Source organism: Cricetulus griseus, chromosome 2 (genome assembly GCF_003668045.3).
Source record: "Cricetulus griseus strain 17A/GY chromosome 2, alternate assembly CriGri-PICRH-1.0, whole genome shotgun sequence".
In the NCBI taxonomy this organism is placed as follows: domain Eukaryota; kingdom Metazoa; phylum Chordata; class Mammalia; order Rodentia; family Cricetidae; genus Cricetulus; species Cricetulus griseus.
The window spans coordinates 374,750,326-374,773,106 of NC_048595.1; the positions used below are offsets into that span (position 1 = coordinate 374,750,326).

At 47.3% G+C, this 22,781-nt stretch overlaps 1 protein-coding gene and 1 pseudogene across 1 annotated transcript; both read left to right on the forward strand.

Annotated features, from left to right (window-relative positions):
* Positions 1–900: 900 nt before the first annotated feature.
* LOC100767734 (apolipoprotein L3) lies at positions 901–8,630 on the forward strand. The gene is made up of 4 exons (XM_035440743.1): positions 901–1,057; positions 4,117–4,203; positions 5,696–5,822; positions 7,289–8,630. The coding sequence occupies exons 2-4, from the start codon at positions 4,191–4,193 to the stop codon at positions 8,154–8,156; spliced, it is 1,008 nt and encodes a 335-aa protein (XP_035296634.1). The 5' UTR covers positions 901–1,057; positions 4,117–4,190; the 3' UTR covers positions 8,157–8,630.
* A 5,254-nt stretch (positions 8,631–13,884) lies between these two features.
* LOC113834497 lies at positions 13,885–21,790 on the forward strand (annotated as a pseudogene).
* Positions 21,791–22,781: the final 991 nt, after the last annotated feature.

A 22,781-nucleotide genomic window follows, 5' to 3' on the forward strand; every position in this document is an offset into this window, starting at 1 on the left:
CAACTGCCCTGAATGACATTTCTTGTCATGGCGCTGGTCAACTGAACTATACTTCAGCATATCTTCAGGATGCCCAGGTGGGATGGGCTCTGCTTAAGTACCTGGAGGATGAGAACCTTAATCTCTCTTTCAGGTGAATCTGCAGCCAGGTCCTGATTAAACTCCAGTCAAATGTGCAAGTGTGTTGGCAACAGAAGTGCAGAGATCCAATACCACCTGCTGTCCTCTCAAGAGTAGGAATGGCCACCAAGCCCTAAGGACATATGTGTGGAATGGAACCTTCCCTGATACAAGGATCATTTGGCCACTGAAGTCCAGCCATGTTATATCTCCTACTGCCTAGATCAAACCTGAGGTATTCCACAGCCATTGCTACCTGAGATTGTAGACACAAAACTTTTCTGTCAGCAGTGGGCTTTGCTTCCTCTATTTGAGGGTTATGGGAGCCAATCTGGCAGCCAGGGAGTCTGCCATGGCAGATGCTGGGGTTGCACAGAGGAATCAATATGTGAGGGGTCTGAGTGCAGAGCAGAAACAGGAGGCAGAAGAATCCACACAGGCAGGTGTCAAGTCACTGTGCCTGCCACCCTCAGCAGGTCTGTCCTCATCAACCAACTTGGATGATGAGTTCAGCAGGACAAGGATGTTCTGCTGAAGTGAGAGAGGGGAGGGGTTGGAGGTGTGCTAGGGCACTGGGGAAGCTTCCAGAACAGGAAAGGGCAGGGGCTGATCTGTGGAGAGCTCCCCAGTTTGTGGTGGTGGTGGGTCTTACCACCATGGGGAGCCCCACAAGAGATGGGTTGGCCAGAGCAGAATAGTAATATTGAGATGATGTCAGCTAGGTGGGTGGGATTGTGGCTGACATCCAAGTCTCCATTCCTGGGTGTTGATTGGATCATGGCTGTTCAAGTGAGACTTTCAGTTTCCATTTCCCTGCTCGGTCCATCACCCTAGAGGCTGCTTCTCCTTATGACTCAGATGTGCACCTGGGTGGCTGGATCTACACAGCTAAGGCCATCTGGGTCCTGCTTGAGCACATCCAGGGCGAGAATCCTTGGTAAGTTGAACCTCTTCGGCTCCTCACCCTCCTCATACTCACAATTTTACCTTGGGAAAGAGGGATAATTACCTCATTCCTGGGATGAACTCAGTGAACTTAGGTATCATTGCCAGTCCCCAGTTAAGAACTTTCAGCCTGATTGGTATCTGGTTCTTTCTCTCTGCACTGCACTCAAGGAAGGATGGACAAGCCCTCAGATTGGATCATCATGCCATCTGGGGCTCAGCTCAGGAGGTAGGATGCCTAGGATCTGGCCAACAGACTCCTGATAGAAAGTAGATTTTTGGGTGTCCAGCCACTGGGGAAATGGTGATACTGAAGGATGTGGAGGAGGGCAGGAGGCAGAACTCACTGGTCCTTGTGAGCATCCTGAAGCTGGACCAGGACCGTGGCTGCCTAGACCAGGTGGGGACAAATGTTGACTTGGAGATATAAGAAGCCCAGAGATTGTGCCACAGACTGTCTCTGAGTATGTAACCGACCATGCCCTGGGGGAAACTGAGGACCTAGGGGGTGTTTTGCTGAGGAGTCTGTGAAACAGGCTAAGCAAGTGAGCAAACACATGCCCACCTCCTCCAGGCCTCCCCTGGGCTCTGTTCAATCTGTAGGGAATGGAGAAGAGAGAAATGGTTCCCTGAGTATTAGGTTGGAAAGGGTGTCAGTGTGGGGAAAGGGATGGAAAATGTGAACAAACACATAAACAGCACACTGAGCAGTTTGCTAATCTCAAGGTCAAAGGTCAGACTTCAGGTGTGTGTGTTGAGGGAGGGGTTTTAGTCCTCTATGCCTGTAGAAGCAGAGAACCTTTTCAAAATGTTGGGACGATAAGAAGAGGGCCCGAGGAGGAGAGGAAAATTAAAAAGCAATCACTCATTTTTTCTTTAATGATGCTATGTCCTCAGAGAATGGGGACTCTGTGTCCCATAAATGTCCCCCAGAACCCAGATCAGGGGCATCGTGGGGCGAGGAGAACAAATATCAACTTGGATGGTTCTTGAACCAGCTTTGGGCTACTGCTGGGATCATGACTGTCACTGGTGATAGACCAAGACTAATGGAGAGAAGGGCCCAGGGAAACACTGTATTCAATCCAGGGAGGGATGAAGAAGCCAGCCAGAAAGAGGTGGCCTGTGAGATTTCAAGGCATGGAGGATGGAGACATTTTATGAGGCGGGAAAAGTCCAGTGTAGGCCTGAAAAACTGGAGATGGTTCAGGGGATTAGGAGGGGGGACTCCAGCAGGCTGGGGCCTCTGTGATCGATTCAAGCTCTTGAACCTGACCCTGGAAGAGAATTGCGGATTCTCAGGTAGGAGCCTGTTGTCCTCACCCCTGTATGCTCCAATGAAGAAGTCAGGCAGACACTGGGAGCCTGTGCTGAGGCACCCTGCATGGCCATATTTGGAGAGGCTCTCAGCCTGGAACTTAAGTTTGCCAGGAGCAGAAATGGACAGGGTCATCTTCACACCTCTGGGACAAACCCTGGGGGGCCACTCATCCAAGAGGCTGCGGTCCTGCAGTCCAGAAGGAGGGCTTGATGCAGGTAGAGCAAGACAGATTTTTATACAAATTTATATGTCAATTTACTTTTGTGGTAGTGTGTGGATATTAGTACCAGGGTCTGGGGCATGCTTGGCACCAACTCTACCACTGAGTCATCTCTCTGGCCCAGACTCATAGGGACCTGTAAGATGCATACACCTAGTAATGTATAGTGTCTCCCGAATTTCCAGCTTTTCAGCTCACAGCCTCTTAGGTCCTGTACCTATCAAGCAGAAAGGTTGTGAGGGGGACAGCAACTCTCCCACACACCCTTGCCTTTAGCAAGTGCCACAAAAAGGCCCTGAGCAGCCGCCTTCTTGTGTCTTGTTGGTCAGGACCCAGTCAATCAGTCACTGTGTATTGGCCTCTAGTCTGAGAAAAACAAATTCTGGGTGGAGGGCAATGGGGACAGGAGGTGGTGGTGGCTTTTGCACAGGGTAGCCATACAGAGATGCCATCTTCCTAGGAACACCCTGGGTTACTAAGACTCAACCTTTGGGCATCCAGGCAGGGACACCTCACAGCTTCCTTCCAAGAAACAGAAGTGGCTTGTTTCTGTTGCAGTTGATAACCTCCAGCACAAAGCCCTAGGGAAACAGCTGCTATCGAGTGAATCTGGGTTGGCTGTTCTCAGTGTCGGAGAAGGCTCACCATGGACATTCAAGTCTAGAGGGAGAGGGGAGCAAGAACCCTCAATAGGATCAGGGCTGTGGGTGGGTGGGACTAGGGGGAATGTATGGATTTGTGCTGCACTAAGTGAGAGCCGCTTGTGTCCATGGAACCCTCCCTATCCTGTCTTTAGAGAAAGAGACCCAAGGAAGGACCCACCAAGGTGTGCTTGGCAAGGAAGGCACTTCATTCTTTCCCTCCTTGCAGGGTGTCTGGATGTTATCTTGAGACTGTAACTGTAAAGGATGCAATATGCAGAGATATTTACTGAGCTCCCTGGAAGAGGCTGGGAGGCCTCAAGAGCATGGCCCAGGTCCCAGGTTTATTTTGTAACAGGATATTCTTGTTGCACCAAAACAAGATGTCAACACAGACTGGGACAAGCAAGCTCGCAGATTCCATGCTCTCTTCCTTCCCTCAGCGTCCTAAGCCCCAGCCTGTGGGCTCAGGCCCCTGAAACAGAGTCCCTCCCTCGATTTTAGCTGCTATTGCTTAACACAGTTTCTACCCCCTCGTAGGTACTGAAATGTTCTTCGAATCTCTCCTCATCGTGTGTTGATTTTCATCTTTTTCCCAAGTGTGCCCTCAGTGCCTCATACTTCCCTGGACCCCACAGGACAGGAGGCCTCTGCCCCGCCTGGAGTGAGGGACAAGGGATGGAACCAGATGACTGTCTTTGTTAAGTAGCAGCTCTGTGGTTCAGGCAAAGACTGAGCTCTGTGAATTAAGTCCCTTTGATTCTTGGCAGCCACCCTGGAGGGACCTGAGGGACAACCAGATACCTGCCCACCTGCCTTCCCTACAGTTATCCCTAATTCATCCCACATGGTGTGTCTTCTTCCTATAGCCTGAGCATCCAGTGAGCTGTAAGGAAAATCTCTCACAGATCCCGTGACAGGTGCCAAGGATCCAGAAGTTCTCATGGCCTCTCGAGGTATGCATGATGCTCGACCTTGCCTGTTTTCTGCTCTTAGTGTAGACCCGATGGCCTCATACCTGATAAGGATGAGGCCACCAAGGACCAAGATAAGAGCCATGACCCTGGGTCTGATGAATCCACGTCCTAGCCCTATCCTGGTGACATATGAGGGGTTATATTCCCTTTACCTTGTGCTCTCTGGTGTGACCAGGAGAGCCTGCTGATGTGGAGGACAGTGTGGCTCAGTCACACCTCCGGAAGTCAGCATGACTCACTAACTGTTCTGTGTAATTTCTGAGAGTCCAGAGATTGAGGAAGAAAGACTACTTCTGTAATCTTGTCCAAAGCCAATCATTTTGGGATCTGATTTCTACATAGATGCATTTGATATATATATATCAAATATATATATGTATGTATATGATAACTCCAAAAATACTAACCTTACTGTGTTCAACACACTCTGATATCAATTCTATTCCATTTTCCAATGTTCCTCTTTGACCCAATAAACTAGTGTCAGAACCAGAGAATGTCACCTTTGAAGGTGCTGGTGCCACAGTGTTTGAAGTGCCAGATGTTCAAACTGGATGTAAACCAGCATTGAAATTCTCCCTCCTCTTCCCAGTGCCCAGTCTTCATTTTCCATTTCCTCTGAAATGAAAACATTCATTTTCCTGTATGCAAGTGGCCGTGTGTATGTGTGTGTGTGTGTGTGTGGTGTGTGTGTGTGTGTGTATGTGTGGTGTGTGTGTGTGTGTGTGTGTGTGTGTGTGTGTGTGTGTGTGTGTGTGTGTGTGTGTGTATGTGTGTGTGTGTGTGTGTGTGTGTGTGTGTGTGTGTGTGTGTGTGTGTGTGTGTGTGTGTGTGTATCTGTGTGTGTGTGTGTGTGTGTGTGTATCTGTGTGTGTGTGTGTGTGTGTGTATCTGTGTGTGTGTGTGTGTGTGTGTGTGTGTGTGTGTGATCCCACAATAAGTCCCCCAATAGCACAGGCTGAGGGAGAACAAAAGGCTATCTTTTCTCTCAGCTCTGGGAGGCAATGTAAACAATGAAGGTGGGGCAGGTTTGCCAGTGTGAAGTTGTCTTCCTGGTTTGCAGTGGGAGCAGGCTCCCTGGATCTTTACAAAGCCTCTGCCACAGAATTTGTATGAGAGAGAGGGATGGGAGAGGGAAAGGGAAAAAAGAGAGAGGGAAGGAGGAACTGAGGAGGAGGGATGGAGGGACAGAGGGGCACAGGGAGGGAGGGAAGGATGTCACCAGGACTGTGCATTAGGGATCTGTGTTTCTATTGTTTCACTGCAATGACCTCACTTCCATGGAGACTTTATCTATAAATATAGACATTGGGCCTCATGACTATTACATGGAAACCAGAGGACACAATTCAGTCCACAACACTGGTGAATCGATCAGCAGAACATTCATGACATGTCAGTAAGAACCTTATGCTCCAGGCCACCACCTCAGACCCTCTACCCTGTCTCTGACTTCTTTTTTCCATCATAGAGAGCAGACAATTCATCAAGGAAGCCCCTGGGCATCTCCAGGACACGGCAGGCAGAGATGACCTGCATCGCCTAGTGACTGAAGATGGAGCCTGGGAGGCATTCGTATCTAAGGCCAAATTGCCCAGGTCACCACTATGGGATGCCCCAGATCTGCCCCCAAACCTCTGCATGATTGGTTCTCTCTGGGCAGGCACATCCACTCCAGACAGTCCCAGGAGATGGGGTCGAGGGCACTCCTCAACAATCCTTTGGAACTATTTGAACATGCTGCGTTAGCTTGGGGGGGGGGACGTGGTGCCCACAGGGGAGAGGATTGTTTCTTTTTTGAAATTAGGGGATTATAGTATGTTAGATTTTTATGATACAAGTGCATGGTCACTTGTGTCAAGGTCAGAGGACACTATTCATTGCTACTCATTTGGATGAACTTGTGCAGGGCAAAGACACACATGGATTGGCAGCAGATGCTGAGCCCAGACTTACGACTGGGAGACAGCTGCTGCTCACTGCCCACATTTGGTACCAAACTCCTGGTCACAGTCTATACCCCGAGAAGTCAGGTTCAGCCACTCATCCTCAATAATCCAACCAGAATAGCCAAATGAGTGATAAAGTGGGAAAAGGCCTCATGGGGAAGGGGAGACCGTGATACAATGTCTCGGGCAGTCTATCTTTGAGGTCTGAGTGAGATTACAGTTTGAATAGAATGCAGAGATGTGCACGTGGAAGCAGTCATGGTCAAAGTGTGGTCCCACCGTTAGACTCTTTCAGATTCAAGATGCTCAAGTAGTACGGCAACTTGGCTGAAGGGCTCAGGTGAACACACCTTTCTGGCAGGCCAGAGCTGGAGAGGACATTGCCCCACCTGAGAACAATGAGAAATCTTGTCTTGGGGGGAAAGGAACTCTCCACAGTACACCAACACTCCCTGAATGAAAGGGGCTTTGATGTCATTCTGTGTTCTTGTGTGCATCTGCAGACTGCCCTCAGCACATCTGTCTGGAGGGGATGGCATTTGCCTGAGTAGTTAAGCATCTTTCTGCAATGTCTACTGGCACACCTAGCAGTGTTTGACTGTTATAAAGCATGTGCATACATGTGTGTGCCCACGTGCACCTATGTATACAAGGAGGTCAGAGGACCACCTCAGTTGCACCTTGTGTACTGTCCTCGTTGTTTGAGACAGGGTCTCTCACTGGACTCACATCTGCCAAGCAGACTGGACTAGCTGGTCAGTGAGGTCCAAAGATCAACCTGTCTCTGCTTCCCCAGCACTGAGATTACAAAACCACGTGCCTGGCTGGGCCTGGTTCTTTTTACTTGGGTTTGAGGTATGGGACTCAGGTTTGAATGTTTACATGGCAAGCACCTTCCCCACAGAGTGTCCCCAGCCCTTGTGATAACTCACTCCCGACTAAGGACCACAAGTTTGTCTTTGAAATACCTAACATCACCCACCGAAGGAGAACTTGCACACGTCTTTAGAGTTCCTGTTGGATGGTGACAGTATAAATAACGCTTGAGGGTATGACACAGCCTACTTTCCAGACAGCAGCCATCTTTCTCATGTACTTGACCTCTGCTGTTACAGGGATGAGGCACTTGCACTGCACAAAGTGCTGAGGGACCTGACTGCGCTCTCGGCCCAAGCAGACAGAGACAGACTTCAAAAAGACCTGCAGTGCAGGAAGAAGCTTTGGAAAGCATTTCCTCACTTGAGAGCAGAGGCACAGAAGCGCATCGTGCAGCTCCGTGTCCTGGCTGACCACGCTGAGGAGGTGCACAGGGGCTGCGTCATCTCCAATTTAGTGGCTGACTCCTTCAGTACTGCCTCTGACATCCTGGGCCTCCTTGGTCTGTTTCTGTCTCCGGTGACGGCAGAGGGCAGTCTGATGCTCTCAGCAACTGGGTTGGGCCTGGGGGTAGCAGCTACTGTGACTAGTGTTGCTACTTCCATTGTGGAGGAAACAAGGCTTTTGGATGAAGTGGAAGCCGGTCACCAAGCTTCAACTGTCATGGAAGTATTGGAGGCTGGAACAACCATGGCTAGGATTACCTGCAAGTTACCTCAGGCTGCCAAAGATATCACCGAAAACCTCGAAGCCCTTGAGCAGCACATGGATGCCCTCAGGCTGGTTAGAGCCAACCCTCACTTAGAGGAAGATGCCAGGATCCTCGCCACCACCGGAAGGATCTCATCCCAACGTGCTAGACGTGTGCAGACTGCTTTGAAAGGAACCCCTCTGGTGATGAGCAATGAAGCCCGGATCAGGAGTGCCACCACTGCCGGTGTGTCTCTCTTGAAAGATGTTGACAGCCTTGTGAAAAAGTCAAAGCATTTGTACGAAGGGACACCGTCAGAGGCAGCTGAAGTACTCAGGAAGCTGGCTCAGGAGCTGGAGGAGAAGTTGAAGAAGCTCACCAAATTCTATGAGACACTCTGTTCAGGCTCCAACTAGTCAACCCAACCCCCAAGACATGCTGAGGTCAGGGGAAAGGAACTGGACAGGGATGGGGACAGTGAGAGGGGGGAACAAGTGATCGGTCAAGTCCATGGGACAGAGATCCAGGCCTATGGCTGATCACGGCAGGTTAGTGTGCATAGCAGTGGGCAAATGAGTCCAACTGGAGCCTGAGACAGGGAATGGAGGATGTGCCAAAGATGAATTGGAGAGAAGGGCTCCTGGACTAACTGTGGAAGAAGCCCGTTATCAGAAAGACTGGACAGCTCTCCCCATCTCAGCTATAGGAAACAAAGCATGGCAGAAAAGAACCCACAAAACAGAAACGCAAGAGAAGGTGTGTGCTATGTAAATAAGCCGAGACCCCCAGCCCTGTGCTTCAGAGCCTGTGCCTTGCAGAGTCCCCAGTCCACTCCCATCCTCAGGCAGGTCCTTCATCCCCTAAATAAACTGCTTTTACTGACTTCCTCACTGTGTGTTTGCTTCAGTTCTTTCTCCTGGGACATAAGAACCTGAAAGATTTAGCAGGTATCCCAACTCCCAATGTTTCCTCTAAGGGCTGGTGCAGCCAGCCAGGGGCCAAGAATGAAGGTTCCAGGACTCTGCATTATCAAGGGCACCAGGTACAGTGCTGTTCCTCCTTCCAGAAGCTCTGGAACACCGAGGGAAACCTCCTTCAGGAGGCTCCATGTGTGGGGGCTGACTCCATCCACACCTCTCCATTACCATTGTCAACACAAAAATAAGACACGCAAAGGGGTAAGACACAGTTCGTTCTAGAGCCAAATAGGAGGACCATGACCCCAGGAACACAGAGATAGGTTACACCAAAGTCCAACATGGAAACCATTTCATGAAACTTTTATAGTAACAGAAAAGAAACTCATAAGTGAACACATTTCCAAGACATTTGTGGAAACATCAGAGGCGGTTAAGAGCCTCGGATTCTGTTTGTTGATATTCTCAGCTTGTGGGTTGGTGGAAGCTAGTGGTCTGCTAAGTTAATACATCCCTAGTGGTTTTTATCTCTTAGTCACGAGGTGTTAAATCCAACAAGGGATATTCAGGGGACTAAAGACAGACAGAAAGCGTCTTTAGGCTCTTGATCTTCAACATTACAACCTCCCCACAGCTAATGAAGTTTTCATTAGCTAATTAGGATTTAGAAGGCTCAGTTATGATTGTTTCTGGAAACCTTCATTGGTACCAACCACATTTGTTACTGACCGTGGAGTCAGGGTCTGTACCAAGGTGAGAAGAGGGGAATGGACTATACACGGAGGAGGGACAGGGCCCAGCAGAGCTGGAGAGTGGGAGGTCCCACAATAAATGGTGGCTGAGACCACAAAGATTCACCAAACACTGTGAGATGAGAATGGTCTATGGTTGGTCTGTGGAGTGGGTTTGTAGAAAAGGTAAAACTGAGGGTGGCACCTACTGGGTGCCTTGTCTGGGGCATCCACTGGCTCATTAGTTGCTCAGAATGTGTGACACCACTTGCCCTTTCAGGCTGGGAACATTGCCCCACCAACACCACCTCATGCCGGCCTCAGGCTATGACTCAGATGCACAGCTGGGGACTGAACACACTGCTAAGGAAAGCTGTGTCATATCTAACTCAACCAGGAGAAGATTCTTCCATAAGTAGGGAGAAATCTGCCCATGCCCACAGCCACTCTCAAAAACAACTATTGCCCCATTCTGTAAATGTGATTTAGGCACTGGCCCTGGTGGCTGAACTTGCATCCAGGTTAGAATCTGGCTGCTTTTCCTCTCCCTCAGAAGTCAGCACAAGGGACTTTGGACACCCCTCAGATGGGATCACCAAGAGGTTTGTCTTAGTTCCAGACTTCCTTATATATGACAAGGGTTCCTCAGAGGGAATGTGGCTTTTCTGGATGGCCCTTTGGGATAGGAGGAATTGAAGGATGTGGGTGGAGAGAGAAGAGGGCCCAGAATCCACCCATCCTTGTGTCATAAACTAGAGTTGGCCCTGCGGTATTGCCACATGAAGAGATGGTACAAAGTTGTACTTAAGAGAAGCAAGGAACACAGAAATTGTACCATGACTCTCCCAGCACGTATGTCTGTGCCACATTCCATGGTGGAAACTGAGGCCCAGAAGAGAGCATCTTGTTCTAGATACTAGAAGGAGCTACATAAGTGGATGTCCAGTCTGCTTCCCCTGGTCTTGGCCAGCCTCTCTTCAGTGTTGACTGCAGAAGAAAGGCAAGGGTGTTCTGGGTGTTGGGTGGGAAAGGTGCACAATCCTGTATACAGCACCATTGTGTATATGAAAAATCCAAGGGCAGAATCCAGGTAGGGGCAACTTATGTGTCTATACATGCAAAGAATATTCTAGAAATTTTGGACTTATCATTTTCTCCTCAAAGTCAGACATTATATACAGTAGTTTCCCTCTCAGAATCACTTTTTTTTGTTTGATAAACAGTGTTAGGATTGGCTGCTCTTCTCATCCCTAACAGGGCACTACTCTTTTTGGTAGCTGGATGATTGGCACACACATGCCCCAGAGGCCATGGGAAACTAGGTACCAGGAAGTCTGAGCTTGTTTCTGATCCTGGAGATTTCCAGACAAAAGAAGCCATGCCCCACATCCTGGTTCTCAGAACTACCAAGGACTCAGGGTACAGATGGTGAGAATAATTCAAACTTTTTTCACTTGAACTAATTAAAAAAAATATCCCAACACAGTGCACATAAGCAATGACACACCCATAGTTCCCTGTCACACTTGGCTCTACCAAGCTGTGTTTCAACATTTGTCCCACAGATTTCCAAAATGGTTTGTTTCCTAATATTTTATTTCTGGGTCTGAGCTGCAGAACTCCCCTGGAACAAGTAGACTCTCGTGAGTGGTGTGATGACTAGTCTTGATTGTCAACTTGACTACATCTGGAATTAAATTAAAACCCAAATGTGGGGCACACCTGTGAGGGGATATTTGCTTAATTTGAAGTGGAAAGACCCCCCTCCTATGCCAGATCCTTGAGATGGGAAGACATGACTTTAATACAGATCTTTTGGGGAGGGAAGCCCTGACTCATATCTAGGCCACACCTTCTGCTGGAAGCCTATATAAAGACATGGAAGAGGATGCTTTTGATCTTTGCCTGCTTGCTTTTCCCTAACTAACAAATCCACTCCTTCACTTGCATTAGAGCTTCCTTCATCAGGATTCCAGCAGATACTGACGACCAGCTGAGACATCCAGCCTAGTGGACTGAGCAGCTAATGGAGTCTTCAACCTTCCATTCATGGGCAGACATTGTTGGACTATGAATGTGAATAGTCTAATGAATCTGTGAATCATTCTAATAATCCCCTTTCTATATATATGAAGTGATTTATTCTATGAGTTCTGTTACTCTAGAGAACAATGGCAAATACAGATGGTCACCTCTCCCTACCCACCACTTTAGTCTTAAAGCCACTCTGACCTGTACCTGGTACTGCTGGGAGGTTTCCATGGACTCACTCTGCTTCTGCCTGCTGGATATATAGGATAATATGCCACCTGGGCAGATTACAGTCCTGAGTGGGTGTTGCTGACTGTCCTGCAAATCCCCACTGATGGGGAATGTATTTCTGTGTATGTTTATCTTATTGATTGTTGAATAAAATACTGTTTAGCCAATGAAACAGGAAGATAGGCAGGACTAGGAGTCAAAGAGGATTCTGGGAAATGTAGTAGAGAAGTGGTGATCCAGGTAGGAAGTGACATAGCAAGGAGACTCATATTTAAAGAAGGAGAAACAGGAAGCATCCCTCTCTGCCCCCCCGCCCACTCCTGCTCCAGCGGCACAATGTGATCCACCGGCCAGGAGGGATGCCAATAAGGCATCCGATAAGATAAGTCTTATAAAATATATAGGTTTATGATAGTTAAGACTGAGCTAACAGATGAGAATCCTACTCATTGGCCAAGCAGCATTGTACCTAATACAAGTCTGTGTATTCACTTGGGCCTAACTCAGGCAGGCGGGTGGCATAAAGCTCACATGTGGCGGTGGGGCTCAGGCGGCTTTTGGTGGAAAGATTTATCTAACACCCCACAATCTTACAGAGCCCAACATCTACATAGGGATGTGTACTTATTCAGCCGCATCAATGGGAATCTTCCAGACATTTAAACTCTGTGGACAGTAAATTGTTTTTAATATGCATCTCTGTACTAATGTAATTTTTTAAACCTGCTAATGATGAGATGACTCCATCCCTGTCACCTTAAGTCCAAAGGCCCTGTTAGCATTGTTGAACAGGAAAGATGCCAGCCCTGAGGAGCTGACCCTGGGTTTCACTTTAGGGAGGGGTCTTCAGAACACCTGCCATGTCTCAGACTCTGACCGACTCTTACATTTTTTGAAATGTACTTTCTATTGCATTATGAATTCATGTGAATATGAGAAGGCTTGAACAAGGGGAGCGTGCACATACCCGGGATCATAACACTTGGGTGTGGCAGACCTAAGATTAGGAGTTTACGGTTCTCCTAGGCTACACAGTGAGTTTGAGGCCAGCCTGGGCTATGTACACACTTGGAAGGTCTGGGCAAGACCTGAGTCATCAGTTACAAGGGCAGAGTCTACTCGTGAGAGTGAGCCACCATATCTTAACCATTATTATTCACTCTCATTTTGGTCAGGTCTGAGGAGGAGCTGGTGCCTCCAACCCACACTGCTAAACACATTTTCTTTCCTTTGCCAGCTTCCAGGCAACCTCTCAGTTTGTGTTTCTCTCTTTAGGAAGTCTTCCCCACCCCATAGACTCCTGAGCACTGGTCAGAAGGAAGGACTGAGCATCCTCACCCACTGCCTGTGTGAGATGTTAGTGCCTGAACCCAGTCCTTCTACTTCTACAGCTGTCATAAGGAAATAGTCTCAAATGCAGGCACTAACAGACAACGAGAACATTCTTTGCATTGCTATTTGCATAATGATTAGGAACACCACAAGGTCCAGGATCAGGGAGAAGAGCAGGTGTCAAGGGCACCACACAGCAGGCTGGGACCATCCTGATAGGACAAGGATATCACAGAAGCAAGGAGAGGTCTCCTGGGACCACAGAGGACCCCAGTGAACATACAAAGATGAGGACCTGGTACTGGGCACAGGCAGTGCTGTGGATAGAGAAGCATTTGTAACACACACACACACACACACACACACACACACACACACACACACACACACAAATACTGTGATGCACACATGTAATATAAACATAAGGGAATGCATTTGTGTTTTTAAGACAGTGGAGCTTAGTCATATGGAAGTGAGATATGGATTAACATGTTCTGGGTTCAAGTCCTCACTCTGTCAATACTGAAAACTCACACACATTAGCCAAATATGTGCCTGTTCCACCTCCTTGACATGGAGTCAGTAGGTCTCAACCTAACAGAGCATGTGCAAAGCCTTCAATATGTATGAGTAAGGAACCCAGAGCATCATGGACGGCAAGTGTCATGGTTTGGAATAGGAATGGCTCCCATAGGGTCATATATTTGATACCTGGTAATTAGGGTGTGGCACTACTTGAGAGTAGTTAGGAAATTTGATGTCGTTGGAGTAGGTGTGGCCTTGCTGAAGGAAGTGTGCCACTTAGGTGGCTCAAGGCAGCTGTGTCTCTCTCTTCCTGCTGCCTGTGAATCTGGATGTAGAATTCTCAACTATAAAAGCACTGGGTCTGCGTGCATGCCACCATGCATTCCACCATCATGGTAAATGGAGTAAACATCTGAAACAGTCAGCAAGCCTGGATCAAATGCTTTCTTTTATAACAGTTGCCTTGGTCATGGAGTCTCTTCACAGCAATAAAACATGGACTTAGTCAGTACAAGAAATTACCATTAATAAAAATTACCATTAATACAAAATACCATTAGTACTGCAGGTGTCTACCAGAACATTCTTCACCATCTTTCCTTCTACAGGCAGAGTCCATTGTTTCTCCACAGCTGTGTCCTCAACTGACACCTTCTCCATTGTCCCAAACAGTAGAGGAGTCCTCTGTCTTGGAGGGGGAGAGGGTAGCAGGGCTGGAGCCACAAAACAGACTTCTTTAAATAGTAGTCACAGAGCCCAAGAAGCAGACATACTTAGGATCAAATTCTTTCTGTCCTTGGCAGCCATGCTGAGTAATATGTGGGACACCAAATCCCCTGGTCACAGCAGCTGTCCCTATTCTGTCCCACAGGTTGTTTTTCCCCCAGCAGCCTGGACGCCTGCTGAGCTGTAAGAAAACCTGCCAGGATCCCCTGAGTGATACCAAGAACCAGCAGCTGTCATGGGCTCCCCATGTTATCAGTCTTGTTCTTTGCTGCTGCTCATGGCCTAGGACAGCCAGAGGCTCCCTGCTGAGTGCCTTCAGAGGAGTCAAAGATACAAGAGGAGAACCCCAAGGGGGACCATAGAGAGTCCTCCAGGCCTGGGTCAGAGAGGCCCCCCCCTTCCTGGTCTTGTATAGGGTGAATTCTCAGGAGGCTCCTCAATTACCCAGCCTGAAAAATGGAAGGGAGGAAGGGAGGAAGGGAGGAAGGGAGGAAGGGAGGAAGGGAGGAAGGGAGGAAGGGAGGAAGGGAGGAAGGGAGGGAGGAAGAAAAGGAAGTAGGGAGGGAGGGAGATAAGGAGGGAGGGAGGGAGGGAAGGGGAGGAAGTTGAAAGAGGAAGAGAAAGAAGAATGGAGAGAACAGGAGGCAGGAAGGTTGAGATGGGAGGCAGCTCCAGCCCCCTCATGGAGGTTTGCTCTCAGCTGACCCTGGGGCACTGGCCCTGAGGAGGGAGCCCAGCAGGCTCCAGCTCAGGAAACTGATTTCCTAATGTCCTCATCAGGAAGCTACTGTACCTCAGGGAGTCTGGCCCCACAGTCCATCTCTGTTACCTGGAAACTGTCACCTCAAATTACCTATATCTGCAGGCTGAGTGTCCCCATGTTGTTCTGAGGATCAGAATAACAAACAGGCAGACCAGTGCCTGCTGTATAGCCAGCCCTCCCTGTTGGTTGCCTCTTCTCCCTGGACCCCATTAATTCCAATGGATGCAATGCCCATTGCAGGCTCTTAAGGCTCCTGTCCAGCACTGCAGGAAAGGTGCTTGTTTACCAGCTGTGCCTGAAACGGGGGTGGGGCCTGATGGCTCCTTTTCTCATTTAAAAGAAAAGTCTGAAGTTGAAGCTGAAACCCAGAAAACAAACAGAAACAAAACCTCCACCTTCAAGTGACTACTAACCAGTAACCACCCTACACCCAGGAACAATCTTCTACACCAAGGAACACCCTACACCCAGGAACCCTCCTACACCCAGGAACCACCCTACACCCAGGAACCTTCCAACACCCAGGAACCCTCCTACACCCAGGAACCACCCTACAGCAGCCTGATCTACACAAGTCTTCCAATCCCTGTGTCCCCTAGCTTCTCCTGGCCTCAAATCACAGCAATCTACCTGCCTTAGCCTCCCTAGTGCTTGGGATTAAAGACAAACACCACTCTGCTGCCTCCATTTCTTTTTAAAATTCTTCTATTGGCTCAGTAGACCATTCATTCATTCATTCATTCATTCATTCATTCACTAAAAGCTAGTTGTTAAAACTAGTGGTGCTAGAGATGGAGAGATGACTCAATGGTTGAGAAGACTGGGCTGCTCTTCCAGAAGATCTGGATTCAGGTCCTAGCACCCACATGGAAGCTAGCAACTGTCTGTAACTCCAGTTCTAGGGGATCTGACACCCTCACATAGACATACATACAGGCATATTTTAAATGCATATTTAAAAATTTAAAAACTAGTATTACTCACTTTGATCTTTTTTGTTTCCTTTGGGTTTTGGGTTTTTTTATTTTTATTTTTTTATTCATCTATTTATTTATTTTTGGTTTTTCAAGACAGGTTTTCTCTGTATAATAGCCCTGGCCATCCTAGAACTCACTTATAGACCAGACTGCCCTTAAACTCACAAAGATCTGCCTGCCTCTGCCTCCCAAGTATTGGGAATAAATGCATGCACCATCACCACTTGGCTGTTTGTTTGTTTTTTAGGTGTTTGGGGGAGTTTTTTGTTTGTTTTGTTTTGTTTTGTTTTGATCATATTTTCATTGTAGCCTAGTCACAAGGATCCCCAAAGAAACCAGGGAGACAGATCACCAATGCAAATGCATAAGGTTTATTAAATTGTTTATCCTACACCCCAGGAGGGACCCCATCTAGCAAGCTGTCAAAGTAGCCTCCAGAGTGGGTGAAGTTCCCTGTCTATTGCTAGGTTTTAAAGAGGAAAGTTACAGGATTACATCAGTAGGTACCAGTTGGTTTCTGATTGTTGACATTTGGGGAACAATCAAGAAATTTCTCAAAGTCATGTTTTGGCATGAAATACCTGTGTACCAGGTATTCTCATTGGTCAGTGCTGAGAAGGAACCTTCTGTGGTTTCTATAACTTTGTTTTGTTAGTTGCAGGTGGCCTGTTGTTCATAGATACCAATAGTTTTTAGAACTATATCCTGGAGACTATAGGGGAGGTTTTGGTCTCCCTTGCAGTTTCTTTTGTGGCCAAACAGTTCTGAGGAACCAAAAACCTAGGAGGCTGATGGTGGCAGGGGTTCTGGAATCTCTTTGTGTGCAGTTTTGGCCCTAGACTCCAGGAGGCCAGAGGATCTGGAGTTTCCTTGTGTCAGAGACCTATATGTCTTTTCTGTAGTCTGTCATGGCTACTAAAGCAGGGGCTAAGTGAGAGTCTGGTTCCTATATTTCTAAATTATTAGAAGTAAAGCCTTTAAGTTTAGTTTTCCCCTTTCAATTTTGACTAATGAGAAGAAATTTGTTTTGCTTACAATATTGTATGATTATTGTAAGGAAGACAGTGTGTGCAGCTCACATCATGGCACACAAAAAGCAAACAAAGCAGTAACAGGAAAGGGCCAAGACAAGATGCACACCTGCCCCAAGACTCCAGCCAGGCCCCACTTCCCATGGTGCCTCACCTCAGTCTTTGAACCACTCATTAGCTCAGACTCATTAGCTCACTTAGGATCTACTCACATCTGGAAGCTCCCTCACAAACCACCCAAATGAGGGCTACTGATCTCCAAGATATTTATAAGTCCAGTGGATTGAAACTCAGGGTTAATAAGTAACCATTCAGGTGTCAAAAGTCACTTTTGGGGCTAGAGAGTGATTCAGCCGTTAAGAGCACTTGTGGCTCTTGCAGAGGACATGGGTTCAGTTCCCAACACCCACATCAGGGTCACAGCAGTCTGTAACTGCAACTCCAGGGGATCCAAGGCCCTCCTTGGGCACCAGACACTCACATGATACATAGACATACATACAAGCAGGCAAATATTCCTATACATTATTTAAAAATCAAGGAGAAAAGTCACATTCAAGGACCCTGCCACAGGCACACAGTAAAAGGAAGCCATCACTGGACTCTCCCTCTTCCTGGGGAAGAGGGGCTCACTTCCTACTTCTTCTGAGCAGAAAATATCATGTGTATCTGCAAAGCACAATGACACAGCTCTGGTACATTGGTCTTCTCAAAATGCCATTACTAAGTGACACTGGGTAGGTGGCTTAAAAAGAAAAAAACCTATCCTCTCCCTGCTCTGGAACCCAGCATCCACAATCAAAGTGAGGCAGGTTGTCACTGGGGAGCCCTCTCTTCCTGGATGGCAGGGGAGCCTGTGCCCTGTGCTGGTCCATGGACTCTCTTATGTATCTGGAGAGTTGAAGAGAGGCAAGGAAAGAGAGAAAGGGGAGAGGAGGGAAGATAGAGAAGGAGGGAAAGGGAGAGAGGGAGTTTCTCCTGGTTGCTATGAGGACACTAATAACATGGATTAGGGACCTCACTCACAACCTCCCTTGGTTCCTTAACAGCTCTGTCCCCAAATACAGTCACCTGGGGTTAGAGCTTTTACAAATGAGTTAAGGGACACAACTCAACCCCTACCACTAATGACACCTCAAGGAACAGATGCTGAGAAAAACATTTAACCAGCTGTTCCTGAAGCCATTCAAGTTCTTATGCACAGTCCCCTGACCATATTCTTTTTCTTACCCATCTAGAGAGAAAACTCTTCCTTGAGTCTGTGGTTGGGTACCTCCTGGACACAAGGAGCACAGAGGCTCTGATGTTCCTGCTGACTAAAGAGGAAGCCTAGAAACAGCTTGTGGGAGGAACTGGTTTGTCCAGGTCACCTCCCTAGTGGATGCTAGCAATGCCACCAGAGCCCATGCTGTGTTGTCTTTTTCTGGACAGGAATATTCTGCCCAGGAAGAACAAGTAGTTGGGGTCCAGTGTGTCCCTTCTCAGGAAATATTACATTGATGCTGTTTAGTAGCAGGGAACAGCTTCTGATTGATGGGATGTAATAACCACAGGGGACAAGATTGTTTCTGCCATGGCTGTGCCTGTGACCATGAGAACTTAGTTTATCACCTTCTGCTTTATTTGAAGAGCATTGCACTTCATTGTAAGAAAAATAAGAGGATACATATGGAGGGTTCATTATATGGCCTTCATACAGGCCAGCACATAGTAGGTGTTCATTGAAAGTTGATTTTTACCTAAGGTTTTGTTTTTAAATTGTGTGTATGTGCCTGGGTGTATCCTTCTTGCACTTGAGTGAACTTATATTACAAGCTGTCTTCCTCACTCAATCTGTCTCTCCTGTTACAGAGAAGAGGAAATTTCCTTGCATGAAGCACTTTGTGAGATGATTGCAGATCCTGATGTAGAAGATGGAGACATGCTCCAAAATGACCTGCAGGAGAAGACAGAGAGGTACTCAGCCACAGACTCAATGAGCTTTTTCTCTTAGTTTGGGAAAAAAAAGAAGAACAGGGTTAGGGGACTGTGTATAAGAGCTTGAATGGTGCCAGGCACATGCCTTTAAACCCAGCACTCAGGAGGCAGAGGCAGATGAATCTCTGTGAGTTCCAGAACAGTCTATCCTACAAAGCAAGTCCCAGGACAGCCAGGGCTACACAGACAAACCCTGTCTCAAAAAAAAAAAAAAAAAAAAAAAAAAAAAAAAAAAAGGAAGGAAGGAAGGAAGGAAGAGAAGGACTTGAATGACATCTGACATCAAGGACAAGCTGTTTAAATGTGTTTATGAACACCTGCCATGTGAGGTATTTTAATGGTGTTAGTAATGGGAGGGACTGAGTTGTGCCTCTAAACCCATTTGAAAAACACAACGGTGGCTGTATTTGAACTAGACCCTTTAAGGAAACAAAGTAATGACCTTAAGCCAGGGCATGAGTGAGGTCCCTAATCCATAGGGTTATCCATGAAGGACAAAAGGGGACCTCATATCCCCTCTCTGCCACTATGAGGCACTAAGAGTGGATGCAGAGAACCACAGCCACTTTTTCTGCAAGAGAAGTTCATGATCTGAGTGAATGAACCATCCCGCCAGCCCCTTTAAAAGAAACAATCACCTTTATCTACCAGGAACTCATCAGTTTGACTACTATATCTCTTCAAAGAGCACAAGGGATTCTCATGATTCTGCATCCCCAAACAGGAATTGCAAGTCATGTCCAGCACCTGGCTTTTCAATGTGGACTCTGGAAGACTGAACTCTGCTCCACATGTTTGCATGGCAAACACTTTACCAACTTAGCCACATCCACAGTCCACTTCAAGGGCCTTAAGGGAGAATCCTCTGTTGTCTCAGGACACGGTGCACTCATGTGAGAGTTCACATGCAGTGTCCCACACCAAGACAGCTCCCATGGGAAGCAGTAATTATTCTGACACAGGTTAACAGTAGGAAGATACTGCTCAGGACTGTTCATCTAAGGGAAAGAGGCACAACAATTCTGGGTATACATTCAGCTGGGGACTCAAGCAGACAAACTGACTTAGAGACAGTAGATAGCAGAGACTAGGGGCACTGTGAAGCTGACCTCATGGGATTCCTCCTGAGGGAAGTCAAGGCCTAACACACTGGAAGTTAGACATGGAAACTTGAATGAGTATCGAGTATCAAGTATCAAAGGTAGAGTGTTCTCACAACCTGACTTAGGATTCTTGACAAGCTGGGCAGGGCAAGCCCACCATGTACAGGAAAGACATGGAAAGCCAAGATCAACCCACACTCAGGAGCAGTTTAGAAAAGCTTAATAAAGTTTTCTCAAGGAAAATGCTTTGTCAATGTAAGCCTTACTGTTCAGAAGATTATTGGGCTTTGATCACGTACACAGTCCCTAGGAGTGACCTGGGGTCTTCTTCCTTCCTACAGTTCATGCCCTTAGTGTCTACTTCCTTTGGAGGTCAGAAATGACAGCAAAGTCCCACCACACATCACCTTTCTCAGGCTGAGAAATCACTCAGGGAGGGCTAGGGAGCCTATGTGGTTTGAGTTCTCAGTTTTGCCTGCTACTGAAACACTTGCAGAGGCACAGTGAGATGGGCATGGGACCCACATGTAAATGAGGAATCCACTCAGGTTTCTATATCTTCTGCTCACAGCAGGAAGGAACTTTAGTGCTGTTTTGAGTGGATGGGTCTTCCTGTGAGAGGCCACATCAGCTCAGTGTACACACCTGCAGTGCAAAAAGACATGCAGCTTAAACAATGTCCCCTGTAGGGTTTCTCTCTTAGGGAGGTGCAATTTGCAGACCTTCATATCCCAAGTCCCCTAACTAACGTGGACATCTCTGAGCAGCAGGACACTGCAGGGCAGGAAGGTCAGGTCCCAGTAGATGAGGACAAGAGGAGGCTTTTCTTTGGGAACAGTGAACTCTTCTGAGAACACTAACCTTCCCTAAAATAAAGGGTTAGTTTTTCTCTAACCTCACTCCTCTGTGTTTGTTTTAGAGTTCTACAGAGGATGTTGGTAGTGACGACATTGACCTTGAGGGGAAGGCATCTTTATTAAATGTCTAGCAACGAAGGGTGTGTTAAGGGTCTAGAGATGGCTCAGGAGTTAGGAGCACTGAAAGCTCTTCCAGATGACTGAGGTCCAGTTCCCAGCAGCCTCATGGTGACTCACAACTGTCTGTAACTCTGGATCCAGAGATCCAATTTCTTTTTCTACCCTCCAGTGGTACCGGGCTTGCACATGCTACACACACACACACACACACAAACTGCAGGCAAAACACTCAAACACATTAAATAAAAAAATTAAAAGGACACATTACCATCATTTTTAATACATTGTGTCCTTAACAATTAAAGATGGAACAGTGGGTCAAACCTTCTCATCAATGAAGGAAAGATCCTCTACAGCTGTAACACTCTCCTCCATTTCATCACAACAAATGCTCTGTGATTTCCACAGGACAGACCTTACTTTACAAGCTGTGTTCCTCACTCAGTGGGTCTCTCCTGTTACAGGCACAAGAAAGCTGCCTTGAGTGAAGCTCTTGGTTGCACCGTAGTGGATAGTGATGTAGACGATGAATATGATCTCCAAAGTAAGCTTGAGGAGCAGAAAGAGTTTTTGGATGTTTATCCTCAGATGAAACTGTAACTTGAGCAGCACATCAGGAAGCTCCATGACCTTGCAGACAAGGTTGACAAGGTGCACAGGGACTGCACCATCACACAAGTGGTGGCCAGCTCCACCAGTCCTGTGTCTGGAAAAGGGATCCCATCATAGAGGGAGACATTATAGGTTTAAAGAGAATTCCGGCACTAGGGAAATATCCAGAGACCCACGGAGGTTGATCCCAACTAACAATCTATGCAATAGTCGAGGGACTGCCTTAAAAGCCTTTCTCCAATAATGAGATTGATGACTACCTTATATGCCATCCTAGAGCCTTCATCCAGTAGCTGATGGAAGCAGAAGCAGACACCCACAACTAAACACTGAGCTGAACTCTGGAATCCAGTTTCAGAAAGGGAGGAGTGATGAGCAAAAGGGTCAAGACCAGGCTGGAGAAACCCACAGAAACAGCTGACCTGAACAAGAGGTTGCTCATGGACCCCAGACTGATAGCTGGGAAACCAGCAAGGACTGTCCCAGACCCCCTTAAGCAGGAAATCAGTTTGTATGTCTGGACAATCTATGGGGCCACTGGTAGTGGATCAGTATTTACCCCTAGTACACAAATGAACTTTGGGAGCCCACTCCACATAGAGGATACTCTCTCAGCCTAGACACACTGGAGAGGGTCTAAGCCCTGCTCCAAATGATATGACAGACTTTGAAGATTTCCTGGGGAGCAGGAAGGGCTTGGGATAGGGGGATCGGTGGGGGCAGGGGAGGAGGGGAGGGAGACAGAACTGAGATTGGCGTGTAAAAGAAGCTCATTTCTAAATTAAATAAATTTTTTTAAAAATTCAAAAAGTATGTTGAGTACTTTCTTCAGTGTCTTTCACACAGTTTAGATTCCTCTATTGAGAATTCTCTATTTAGTTCTGTATCCTACTTGTTAATTGGATAATTTGGTGTTTTGGTGACTGGCTTCTTGAGTTCTTTGTGTATTTTGGAAATCAGCCCTCTGTCAGATGTGGGGTTGGTGAAGAACTTTTCTCATTCTGCAGGCTGCCGTTTTGTCTTATTGATTGTGTCCTTTGCCTTACAGAAGCTTCTCAGTTTCAGGAGGTCCCATTTATTAATTGTTGATCTCAGTGTCTGTGCTACT

Bases quoted from the DNA above. Each gene is read 5' to 3' on its own strand.
- LOC100767734 (XM_035440743.1), top strand. The intron at 5,823-7,288 runs GTCACCACTATG...CTGCTGTTACAG, and splicing joins TCTAAGGCCAAATTGCCCAG to GGATGAGGCACTTGCACTGC.